The 13,034-nt window shown below is 38.9% G+C and overlaps 1 protein-coding gene across 2 annotated transcripts in view; it reads left to right on the forward strand.

Annotated features, from left to right (window-relative positions):
- The first annotated feature begins 166 nt into the window (after window positions 1-166).
- ADAM9 (ADAM metallopeptidase domain 9) overlaps window positions 167-13,034 on the forward strand; it is a 103,543-nt gene continuing 90,675 nt past the window's right edge. Inside the window, exons 1-2 of one of the 2 annotated variants that reach the window (XM_082374756.1) lie at window positions 167-498; window positions 10,453-10,550. In XM_082374756.1, coding sequence (XP_082230882.1) covers window positions 402-498; window positions 10,453-10,550 — 195 coding nt within the window. In that variant the 5' untranslated portion in view covers window positions 167-401. The remainder of the gene's footprint in view (window positions 499-10,452; window positions 10,551-13,034) is intronic. The other variant, XM_082374757.1, reaches the window with a different exon arrangement.

Below are 13,034 nucleotides of genomic sequence, written 5' to 3' on the forward strand. Positions count from 1 at the left end.
CAGGAGGCGGGGCTGCGCTTCCCTTGTGCCTGTCAATTCCGCTTCTGGGTCTCACGCTCCGCCTTCTTTTGCCTCGATTGCTTCCTCCAATGGGCTCCCTCGACCCCCGAAGTAGGCGGGCCTTGGAGGGAGGAGGCGGGGCGGATAGTGATGGGCGGAGCAGACTAGTGAGGGTCTTAGGGGCCCGAAAGAAAGTCCATTCTCCCGCCGGGGACGGATCGCTCTCTACGTCAGTGTAGCCAGCGCCGCGTCGGGAGCGAGCTCGGACCAGAGCCGACTTGCGTCAGTGCCGAGCGCGCGCATCGCTGCCAGCTCTGGGGCCCCGGCAGGGCTGGGAAATGGTGGAGCGGGCGGAGGCAGGGGCGACCGAGTGTTGAGGGGAACCTGCGGACTCGGCCGAGATGGGATCGGGCGCGGGCTCGCCCTCTGGGACCCTCTGCTTCCTGTGGCTGCTCTTGTTCGGCTTGGTGAGCCCAGCCCTCGGTGGGGCTCGGTCAGGTGGGTGTCCGCCCCCAGGACCCTTTGGGATTCGGGTTTCCTAGGGCTGGGATGCTCGGAGTTACCCCGTGGTGCCTGGGAGTGGAGGGGCCTGGCCTGGGGACTGAACCCGGAGTCGGAGGCGGAGCCGCTCAGCTGTGTGTGGACAGTGCTCGGACCCGAGGCTCGGGGTCTGGCGCCCCAAATTCTTCTCGGCACTGTTCTCGGGTCTGGTTCCTCGTCCTCGGTCTCATGCTGGGCAAGAGCCTTTTGCGGCGCGCCCCACCCCCATCTCGCGCAAGGCTGGGGCCCCCAGACCCTCTCGGGGCGACTCTGGGTCCGACCCTGACCTCGGGGACTCGGCTGAGAGCCTTGGAGGCTGGGTGCGAGCGGAGGTTTTGAGAAGTGCTTTGAGAAATGGAGCTTGCTCTTGCTTGTCCAGTCAATGTCACTGGGAAGCAGACCGGGAGATGAAACTTTTGCTCCAGGTTATCATGATTTGAAATTTTGATGTTCATTTTATTAGCGGAGTCACCACTAGGTACACAGAGCTAAATTTAGCGATGGAATGGGGGGGGGGGTCTTATTTTTTTCTTGGGCCATTTTGTTGTTGTAGTAAGAATACTTTTTTGGAAACGAAGTGCTACATTTCTATAGCCAAACGGTCTTTTATCTTCTTTTTTATTGGGTTGGTAATATCTAAAATACGGACAAATAATCCCTGCTCTGCTTAACTCACAGGATTATAGTGAGAATTAGATCATTTATGTGAAATCGCTTTTGACTTGTGAAACTAACCTTGAATATATAACGTATTTGTATTGGAGATGCCCAAACATAGTGGAAACAAATCGCCAACACACTAGCTTCTTTCTGGAAACACCTTCTTTCTTTATTTTGGCTCGTGTTAAATTATTGTTTGCACGGTTGTGTTTTGTTTATCAGCCATAGAGTATGATGGAGAATGGGGGTTTCTACTAAATCTTTATCTTGAGAGTTGTTCAAAGGTGAAGATTTCAGGGCAGGACTAAATTTAAATTTTTTCTTATGTTTGGTTTATTCTTTTTCAATTAGGTAAATTTGCCCCATTGCAGGAATTTTGAAGCTCTAAATGCTGAAACTTTATTGAATGGGAAGCTACCCAATCTTTTATGGTTGAGACTTTTTTTGCTGTAGTATTCTATATGGTTAACATTTACCAACGTTTAAGGGGAAGTAGGTTAAACATCTGGAGTTTTAGTAATCCATGATTCTGTCTGTTTATTGAATACCCGCATATAGATGGATGGAATATCCTTATGTTTTCTAACAGCAGCTTTAACAGTTTATGGCCAGTCCCTCACTGAAGCATGTGTATGCTTTCAAAATTTAGTCAGCGTTTATCAAACGCCTATAAACACCAAGCTTAATGCTTGTGGAGGGGCAGGAGGTGACCAAATGTGCTGAGTCTATCTGAGGGATATAGGGGAAGGTTTTATCGAGAAAGTGATATTTGAACTGATCTATATAGGTGAATGTTCAAGGAAAGGAGTAGGAATTCTTTCTAAGCAGAAGGGTTTTTGCAAGAGTATGGAGAGGTATGAGGACACGACTAGTTAGGGAATTATGAGAATGTCACCAGGCAGTCTACGTGAAAGGGAGGCACGGAAAAAACCAAGGTAGGTTGGTACCAGCTGGGGAGAGTCTTCTTGTGATGTGCTGTGGGGTTTGGACTTTACCCTGGAGGAAGTTCTTTGGGCAGGACGGTTTTTAAGTAGGGATGTGACATAACTAGATTTGCGATTAATATAACTGGCTACACAGTGGTGGACAGAATATAGGAGGGAGGGACTGGAGGCTGGGAGAGAGCAGTTAAGAGGCTTTTGTATTAGTGTGCAATGAGTCAACTCATGTTTCCCTACGGGAATGTTCTTCCAAAATCAGCTGACCGAATTTTTGCAATACAGGATGTTTAAAGCAGCACTGAAACCTTTTTTGCTAATGAAAGAGGAATTTGCTTACTCAGTAAGTACCACCTACACATCCAGTTACATTAGGAGTTAAATAGGTTTTGTAGGATTTTTTTTTTTTTTTTTTACCATTTATAACATTGTGTCGATGAGGAAATGCAGTGTAAATTCTCAAAAGCTGACACAGTAAACTATATATTTTTTTAAACTGGGGATGACAAAGGTACCTTTGTATCACTGTGAACAATAACAAAGGGAATCAGGCAGGTATGAAACCTCATCTGATTTCTTTTAAGATAGTGATTATGATGTGCAGACCTAGAATTTTTTTTTTTTCAAGACTAGAATTCTAGAAGAAATGAGATTTAAGGCTTACTCATGGTGAATCACTATAAGATGAACTACATGGTAAGAACTTAGGTCTGTACTAATTTTGTTTTTAGGTGCCTGTGAATTATTTGAATTTGGTATGTTTGTTCTGAATAGGAGAATGTAGTCTCCTATATAAATATAAAGATAATTTGAGTTTCAGACTTTTATGTAAAAAACTAAAACATTTATAATTAAAATATGCACAGAACAAGTTGCTGGGTTCCAAGACAGTTTTCCAAACATAGTTTAAATTTTACCTTACCGGGAATTCCTTGGCGGTCTAGTGGTTAGGACTCCATGCTTTCACCGCCGGGGGTGCAGGTTTGATCCCTGGTGGGGGAACTAAGATCCTGTAAGCTGAGTGGCGAGGCCAAATTTAAATAAATAAATAAATAATTTTTACCTTACCAAAGTTGACTTTATATGTGTGTGTGTGTGTGTGTGTGTATATATATATATATTATGATTATTTTTTTTAAATCCTATTTTATGGTAGAATCCCCCCAAAGATGCAAGCTTTAAGTAACTGGAAGCATTTTCTTGGAATAGCCACAAGCTCAAATATATGACATAGATAGCCTCATGATATTTCTTTTTTTTCTTTGATGCCTAGTATATAGCAGAGTCTTGGAGTTATGCCACCTTTGTGTCAGAACTATGGGACTGCCACATAAGTAAATCTGGTCCTCTAGGTATCTCAGTAACTAACCTCCCAACCACCCTGCCTTTGAATGGGGCCAACATGGACCCAATTAAAGTTGAATTGCACTTTGAATTGTATAGTCTTGTTCATATATTATTTGTAGTTTATTTTTCATTTTGTGAAAGTGTTATTTCAGTCAAATCGTTTTCCCCAAAGTGATCATGTGTCGGGTACTGCTTGAATCACGCCCTTTAAGAATGAGTTAGGGAACCTGAGAAGTTCACTTATAAATACTTCGGTCAGTTTTTAAATATGCAGTTGTTTTCGTATCGGTTTATGTTGATTTTAACGTAAGAATTAGAGTATTTCAGCTTATAATAAGTAAAAATGATGTCACCGCCAAACATTTGTCATACTGTAGGACAAAACCCATTCCCATACATGGGAAATGCTTCTTTCCCTTTGACACATTTTCCTTTTAATGAGATTTTTTTATGGCTTAACTCATTTTTGGAAGGTGCCCCCTACCCCTTCCTTTAGTAGCCCCTAAGAACTCTCATACAAGTAGAGCCTGGGAGAGCCTGTTCCCCATCTATTGACACATTGGCTGCTTCAGAGGGGAGGGTAAGCAGTCAATGGCAGAGTAATACAGTGAAATGTGGCATTGCATTAACATGACAAATGTGTGGGCCGTGAGGATTTGTGGAAAATTGATACGAAAGATGCTAATCATAAAAAATAAAGCTTATTTTAGGTTGTACATGATAATTTGCAATTATGAGATCTATGTATGTATAGCTGTAAAGATCAAAAGAGGTCATTTACTCAATACATTTGTTGAATATCTACTGTACCAGTGCAGGAAATAGGGGATGAGTAAGGTACCGTCCTTTGTTTCAAGAAACTTAAATTCTTTGGTAGAGGAATTAAAATTCTTTAGGGCATTAAATCTTATAAATGGTGAGTGTTTTTCCCAGAGGGCCACTTACAAACAAACAGTAGCAAAAGCCCTGTTTCTTTTTAAATGTAAAAAAAACTTGTAACGGAAAAAAGTCAGAATGTAGGACATAACAGTGGAAATTATAATTATGTTTGAAGATAGCTATTAATATATAATATATGTTTACTTGGCACTGACCTTGTGAATGGAATGGAAATATATGGCTCAAAATAATAGCAATTTATGGATCTAATTGCAATTTCTCTTCAAGAAATAACTCAGACAACAGAATTATCTTCTTCATCTTGTATGTGAAACCCAGGTTTATTTTCTATAGTGAAAGTACTTAAGGGTGGCTCTTTGTTTACACAGTAGGCGGGAAGGAAAGGAGAAAAGCCCTGGGCTGAGGGTTTACGTTTGTTTGCTTTGCAATTAGGTAGAATTCTTTTAACTGATATCCGTCTACATTTGTGACTGAGGAAGGGCTTCTGTGTCCAGGGCACAGAAAGCCAAACTCTGACAGCGGGTGTTTGCAGCAAAGTAAGGGTATGTTGCAGGGTGCCAAACAAGGGAGTGGAAGACAAGTCTCAGATCCACTCCAGCTTGGCTTTTTGAGTGAAGTGTGTTTTTTTGTTTTTGTTTTTTTTTTAAAGGGGAAGAACAAAGATGCTGGGATTAATCATCATCTTCTGACATTTCTTAATCCTGGTTTTGGGAGTCAGAATGCCTCTGGTTTGCATTCTCTGGCCAGGTGGTCCATGGCTGGGGGCCTATGAGGGCATCTTGCCCTGGAGAAGCAACCTGAGTTTGTACGTGAATGATAGTAGTATCTACAACAGCAGTTTTAGGCACGTAATGATGTTATCAACAACAGCAATCTTTGTCATCTGACTCTGGTTGATTCGTGTTCAGTTAGCTCAGGATTGAGGTCAGAGGGGGCAAGAAAGGGGATAAAGTTTTGAATAGAGAGATTAATCATAAACTCAGTAAGGGGACTCATTTTTAGGGGGACTCAGTTTCTCAGATGCTCTTACAAAACATGTATTTAGACTTCCTCCAAAACACAGTACGTAAAAATATCTAAGGAGTTAAAGGAAGAAAGAAGGGCAACTAACACCTTTTTCTTTCTTTTACTAAGTTTAAGACACTTTAAGTTTCATGTTTCAACTCTTACTTATTTTTTAATAAATTTATTTATTATTTTATTTATTTATTTTTGGCTGTGTTGGGTCTTCGTTGCTGTGCTCAGGCTTTCTCTAGTTGCGGCGAGCGGGGGCTACTCTTCATTGCTGTGCGCGGCATTCTCACTGCGGTGGCTTCTCTTGTTGCGGAGCACAGGCTCTACGCACGCGGGCTTCAGTAGTTGTGGTGCGTGGGCTTGGTAGTTGTGGCTCTCAGGCCCTAGAGCTCAGGTTCAGAAGTTGTGGCGCACGGGCTTAGCTCCTCCGTGGCGTGTGGGATCTTCCCGGACGAGGGCTGGAACCCGTCTCCTGCATTGGCAGGCGGATTCTTAACCACTGCACCACCAGGGAAGCCCTCAACTCTTAACTTTTATCTCCGGCCCATGTTTTCTAGTAATGTGACTTTTGATGGTGTGCATCAAATTCTGTCAAATTCTGATAAAATAGTTTGTATTTTCCATGGAGCTGATTGTATTAAGATTTTAGTTTTCATTGTGAACTCTATACCAGTGGTTTTCAGGGGGGGTGATTTTGCCCCCAGAAGGCATCTGGAAGATATTTTTAGTTGTCACACTGGTGGTGCCTCTGGCCAGTGGTGGGTAGAGGTCAGGGATGATCCTAGCTATCCTACATTGCACAGAAAAACACCCACAGCAAAGAATTTTCTGGCCTCAAATGTCAATAGTGCTGAGGCTGAAGCTTTATAGTACAAATAATGTTGATGCACGTCCTTTATAGTGACATGGGAAACTTGATCTTTAGATTCCCATGAGAAAGTGCTACTATTTGGAATTAAAAAAAAAAATAAAAGGAATTTGGGGAAAATCTATGCAAGGTATGAACGGGAAAAAGAATAAAAATAAGCCAGGACTAGGGATGAAGAAATGTTGAAAAAAATACAGGAAGAAGGCGTTTCATACAACCAGTGTATATTGTTTTTCAATGACATAAGCAAAATATGTGCATTTCTTATGATGTTTTGGAACTCCTATGGCGTTCAGAAAGTGGATCCTTGGATTTTAAAACCAAGAAGTCCGTATCAGAATAACAGCTCTTATATGTAAATAGAAGTTATTTTGGGGTGGTATAATGTTGAAAGCCTTTAAAAAATAAATGATTAGTTTTTATATTTTTTTCAAAACAAGAATTGTGCATTAAAATGGAAGAAAGGCTAGAATGTGTCTTATATTCCTTTATTGGACTTTCATTCTTCTCTAACAATCTAGGTAAAAGATCCGTAGCTTCAGTCCTGGCCTGAAACTAGCTATGTGACCTTATAAAGTCACTTAACATGTTTCAAAATGAGAGCTCTTTAAATATGTGCCTGCTCATTTGTAGTTGTCTTTTCTGAGGCATTTCTTTTTCTCTGTGATGTTTGCTTCTGAGCTGTGATGAAAAGATTTCAGTTTAGTTGCATATTGTTTAGCTTCTAGTATAACAGTTGCCTGAGCCTATTAACATTTTATCCCTGCCTGTAAGGATTTACTTAAGAAATCTTTTACTTTGAAATAATTATAGAATCATAGGAAGTTGCATATAAATGCACAGGATGATTGACTTTTTTTTATCATATGGAGCTTCTTCTCTATAACCCACTGAAAGCATTTATTCCTGCCATCTGTTCCTGCCATTACTTCTAGAGTGACTGTCTTAGTAGTTGAACAAATTACCATGATCTAAAAGAAAAATATTAAGGATAATATTGAAATTTGTGTTTTTAGGAATTTGAGAAAACTGAAGGTCCTTGAAAGGTTTATTCTGGGTGAGGAAATAGTCCGGTACCTCAGTTAATTTAGGATGAAGGATATTTCTACTTAGTGATTTGAAGCCTGCTTCTATCAAGGCCATGGATTTCTTTTGACACGGCTCCCAGTTGGCAACTCCAAATATCTGAAAGATATTTTATCATAGTATGTCGTAAGTATGCCTTAGATCAGCCAGCCCCTTGTTGCTTTTGTGAGTATTGGAGTCTATTTCTGGTATTTTTATGTAATGACGTGAAGCCCCATTTAGATGGTATGTTATGCCTAATTATTAAGATTTAAGGGGTTGATGGGTAAAGAGTTTGCAGAGTGTTAGTATGACATGTTGTACTGAATGAGATATAATTTATATTTTCCTGTTTACATTGTATCTTTAAAAATTCCAAACTAGACAAGGTTATAGACATTTTTATGTACAGTGTTAGCTTGTGGAAGGTTAGGTGAAGATGCTTCATTTTAATCTGCATTTGAGAAATCTGAGAGGCATAAGGCAATTAAGGAGTGAATGAACATAAGTTTGGATCCAAAGGAGAGGAGAGAGCAAGAGTGAGAAGGTATCATAGTCTGGATGCGAGGTTAATGAGGCTGATGGGAAGACAGGAGGTGTTGAGATAGTAGATAATCAGTACTTTAAATAGTTTGTGCTTTTCTTTTTTAATTGAAGAAACACTCCTTTTTCCCCCTTTTAATTTCAGTGGTAATTTGGGGTTTCAAAATACTCATTATAAAAACAAATTCAAACAATACGGACATGCATGAGTACAGGAAATAAAGCCTGAGTCCTTATCTCATTACTCTCTGGTTCTATTCCATCGTGGTAGCCGCTTTAAACAAGTTTGGTACATTTACTTATGATGCTTACATGTTTGTTTATGACACATAGTCTCATATATATGATATATGTTGTAATTGTAACGTTTCATAGACACTGTAAGTAATACAGAGCTTATAAAGTGAAAAGTCTCTCCTGTCATCCCACTCCTGATAGATAACTACTTAAAAAATAATTATTTTACTATCGAAAATTTTAAACATACACAACAGTAGAGAGAAGAGTAATGAACTCCTCTGTACCCATTACCCAGTTTTAATATAGTTTCATATGTATCTTGTCCCTCAAACGCACACTGGATTATTTTGATGTGAATCCTGGATGTCATGTCATGTTGCCCTTGAATATTCAGAATGAATCTCTATGACATAAGGACTTTTAAAGAAAACATCACCCACAATATGCCTATTACACTTTAAAAAATTAATACTAATTCCTCAAGATCATCACATATCTATACAGTGTTAAAATTTCCCTGGTTGTCTCAGAATTTTTTTTTTTCCTGTTGATTTATTTTAATTAGGATCCAGATAGGTCCAGATATTGCATTTGGTTATATGGCTCTTTTAATTTATAATGGTCCCCTCTTCCTCCTTTTCATGACACTTATTTGTTCAAGAAATTCTACTTAATGAATTTATTTCCTAAATTGATCCCCACTGAGTAGAAGCTGTGAATCTGTTCTTCCCTCAGTGTTTCTGTTTGTGTATGCCATTCTCAAGCCTCCTCATAACAAATGTGGTTTTGGTATATGGAGACATATAGAGATAGAGATTTTTCATCCGTGGTCCTTAGATGGTGACCATCTACTTCGTCAAGTTCTCTGAACAAACTGACATGCCATCATAGGCAGTTATGCTGGAGGAAGAAGAGATGTGTTGGTTGTATTGAGAGACTGTATCAGATGCCAACATGGGGTGTGCCTTCCTAAGGAATTTGAATGGGCCATTTTAATTATACCCAAATTTTGCTTAAGTGATGAGTTTACTTTTTTTCCAGTTATCTTATTTTTTAAATAATATATGATTATTTAATACCTTTGATAATTTCAGAAATACAAAATGGAAACCTAACAATAAAACTTTGTATTTATACATAAATCCTGCTTGACTACTTCAATGCAATGAACCAAAATGGCTTTCTGCTCATTGTTTTATTTACTTATTTATTTTCATTTTAATTTTTTTAGGTAGATTTACTTTTTTTTTTCATTGAAGTATAGTTGATTTACAATATTGTATTGGTTTCAAGTATACAGCAAAGTGATTCAGTTTTTTATATATATATATATTTTTCAGATTATTTTCCATTATAGATTATTATAAGATATTGAATATAGTTCCCTGTGCTATACAGTAGTAGGTCCTTGGTTTGTTTTTTTTTTTTAATTTTATTGGATTATAGTTGATCTACAATGTTGTGTTAGTTTCAGGTGTACAGCAAAGTGATTCAGTTATGCATATACATATATTCATTCTTTTTCAGGTTCTTTTCAGTAGGTCCCTGTTGTTTATCTGTTTTACATATAGTGGTGTGTATCTGTGAATCCCACACTCCTAGTTTATCCCTCTCCCCTCTCAAGTGATGAGTTTAGAACCCAGGCCCCACTCAGACGTGATTCCACTGTGTGGTGAGCTGTACAGGATTGGAATTGGGAGGAAGTCTTGCATGATGGTTCTGAGTACTTCATTTTTAATACATTTAATCTATTCAACTTTTTAGGACAGATTAGTGGCAGTAATTTCATTGGAGATAATTGCTACATTGTTAGGTATGTATTTATTAGAGTTAATCCATCAGGCATTAAAAGTAACTTTTCCCTCTTATTGTCCTTTTGACTGTTTCGTAAGTATCCCCGTACCATCTCGGGCTGTCATTCATGTTGGGTGAGGGTGGGAAAAGAGACAGGAGTGAACGGTGCCAGGTTCTAGATGCCTTCCCTCCATTTCCTGACCAGAGCAGTTTTTTCCTTGTGTTTATGCCTTAAGATTTCTTTTAAGACAAGGGATTAGGGTTTATAGCTAAAAATTGTTTGAAAATGATTGCTGTGTATATACTGTTTGGATAAAGGCTGACATCCTTTTTTAAGAAATACATTTCTTCCCCTTCATACTTATCTAGTATATTGCTATTTTCCTGTAAAACTTTGTATAAAGCTATATATATTTTAGTGTGGGAACATCAGATGATTTTTCTATGAATTGAACATTCAGCTTTTGATTTCCATTGTATTTTAGGACATGTAGTTTCTCAGGTTCAGTTGTTATATAATGTTTGTTATTCCCTTTTCTGTAGGCTTTCAACAGACCTCCCATCTCTCTTCTTATGAAATAATAACTCCTTGGAGATTAACTAGAGAAAGAAGAGAAGCCCCTAGGCCCTACTCAGAGCAGGTAAGTTATCTCTTGAGAAATATATATGTATTTAAATTTCACTTTTTTTAAGACAAGGGTGTTATTTTCAGGAGTGATTGGTTCAGTGAGTAATGTCAGCCAGTGATTATGGCACTGATGTCCATTGGACATTATTCTAGTAAAGTGACAAACTGATCCTTAGTAGCTTTTTTTTTTTTTTAAAGACAAAATAATCAACTTGAAACATAAGAGGATGAAATAGTCAGTTAAGTAAAATTCTATGACCAGGGTAGGATGCTGGTTACATAGATTTCTGACCCTTACCTGACTGGTGATGGTTACAGTGGTCTTGTTATACGAATAAGAATTCACCTCTCTGTCAGTGTGTGATAGGTAGAGTACTACATGCTGTATCTTTACTGACACTGGAGAATAGTAGTGTGTTATATGCATGTATTTCATATCTGGGAATGTTTGCTCAAAAGCAAGTTTTATCTCCATATCAGAAGAAACATAATATGCTAACAGGGAAACCAATGCACAAAAATTAATTTTTATGCTATTTTTCTCTTACTGTAAAGCTCAGAAATAATATATTTGGATATTAACTGACTTTGCAAACCCTTCAACTTTATAGAAGTATAATTTAACTTTATTATAGTTGAACAGTAACAGGTGATGAAGGATAGAGAGTTTAGCTTATTACCTCTGAATTGCCGATATATTTCTAACGATAAGGCAGCTTGTCCATTGTTTAGGGACTAGGCATAGTGAAGAGAACATTGGAGTTACCATCAAGAGCTTTTAGCCTTAGCCCTCCCTCTGGGTGCTACCACGAATTGGGTAGATCATTCGTCTTCATTTACTTCTTTATAAGTAAGGAATAAATGACTCTAAGATCTCCTTCCAGTGGAACAGTTTATAATTTTTCCTTGTTTTGTTTTGAACTGGACATTCTACTCTTTGATTTTTGTTTTGCCTTTAGAGTAGAATTAATTTGTGTTTTCATTGTTATTTTTCCCCTTTTCTTCACTTAGCAGCACAGGGACGATGTTTTCCACTTTATCGTGTCTCTGATGACCTTTATCAACACTGCACACATAGCTACTTGGGATTGTAGTAAATGTCCTGCGTGCACCCTGATAAATATTTGGGGAAGAGGTGGAAGCACTGTTTAAGCACTGGGGATATGGCAGTGAACAAAACAGACAAACTCCATGCCCCTGTGGAGCTTCCATTCTCGTGGGAGGAGAGGAGGAGACAAATAAGCAATATAGATTAATAATAGAGATTACTTAAGATGGTAAGAAGTGCTATGGGGAAAATTAAAGCAGGGAGGGGGTGGGGAATGTTGGAATTGGGGGTGGGGGTGAGGGGGTAGGAGGGTTTGTGTTTTTTAATAGGACAGCCCGGGAAGACCTTACTAAGAAGGTAACCCTGGAGCAGAGCAAAGACCAGAAGGAAGGGAATGAGCAACCCAGGCAGCTGTTTGGGGGAAGAATGTAATATCACAAAACAATTCTCAGATCCTCAGAATTCTTCTCAGAGGAGATGAAAGTGATGTTTTTACGTCCTATGTCTGTCCAAGAGCAGAAAGGATAGAAAGGCACACGCCAAAACTGTGGCGTTGGAAGGAGCTTGGTATTTTTGATGCCTCAGTGGAGAAGGAGGTAGATGGCAGAGTCCTGAGGTCCCCACACAGGATGTGGAAGCAGAACCCCGGGACCTGGATCTCGGTCTTGGCCCTAGAAGTCAGATGTTGAAGTGCCCTAGGAAAGGAGATCCTGCTGTTTCTTGGCAAAACGTTCACTTAGAGTCCAGAAACAGTAGGGAGAATAAGAGGACACTTCTGATACTATTATTATTTGTTGACTCCCTCCATGACTGTCTTTTTTATGAGAATTATGGCAAAGTTGAATCCCCTGGTTCTAGAGATCACATTAAGTGCTTCTTGCTAATGAAACAGTGAGTCACTGGGCAAGTTATTTTAGCGTTTGAGGTAGAGAAGAGGCTCCCACAAGCTGAGGATGTGTCAGTGTAAGTTGCCTCATCACACTGTTATTTAATGTACCACTAATTAAGAAAGGAACAGAGTGCTACCAGTTAGAATGCTCTGCCTCTGTACGATGTATCCGGATTTCAAAGATGTTCACGTGAGGGGGAAAAAGTCTGTTTAGAAGCGATGAAATGTGTTGAGCCATATGAAGATATAAAATCATAAAAGGCTATTAATTTCATCTAACCAGAACGAGGGAATATCTTTTGAAACTAAGAGGTTCATTTCATTTAAAACGAAAGGAAGAACTACTTTATACTATAGGTAATACAGGGATGGACTTAGTAAAAATAATCCCTTAAGTTATAGCTCAATTATAAATGAATTTAAGAAGAGTTTAGGTAAACATGCAGGTCGTTTTCCACAGTAGTTTATTAAAGGAAGGTAGGGATGATCAGAGTATATTTTTGTTATTTATGAGTATATTTAAGGTTCTTTCATAAAATAGTTCTAGTCAGTACCAAGTT

Source organism: Balaenoptera borealis (genome assembly GCF_965194805.1).
Source record: "Balaenoptera borealis genome assembly, chromosome: 21".
NCBI classification, from domain to species: domain Eukaryota; kingdom Metazoa; phylum Chordata; class Mammalia; order Artiodactyla; family Balaenopteridae; genus Balaenoptera; species Balaenoptera borealis.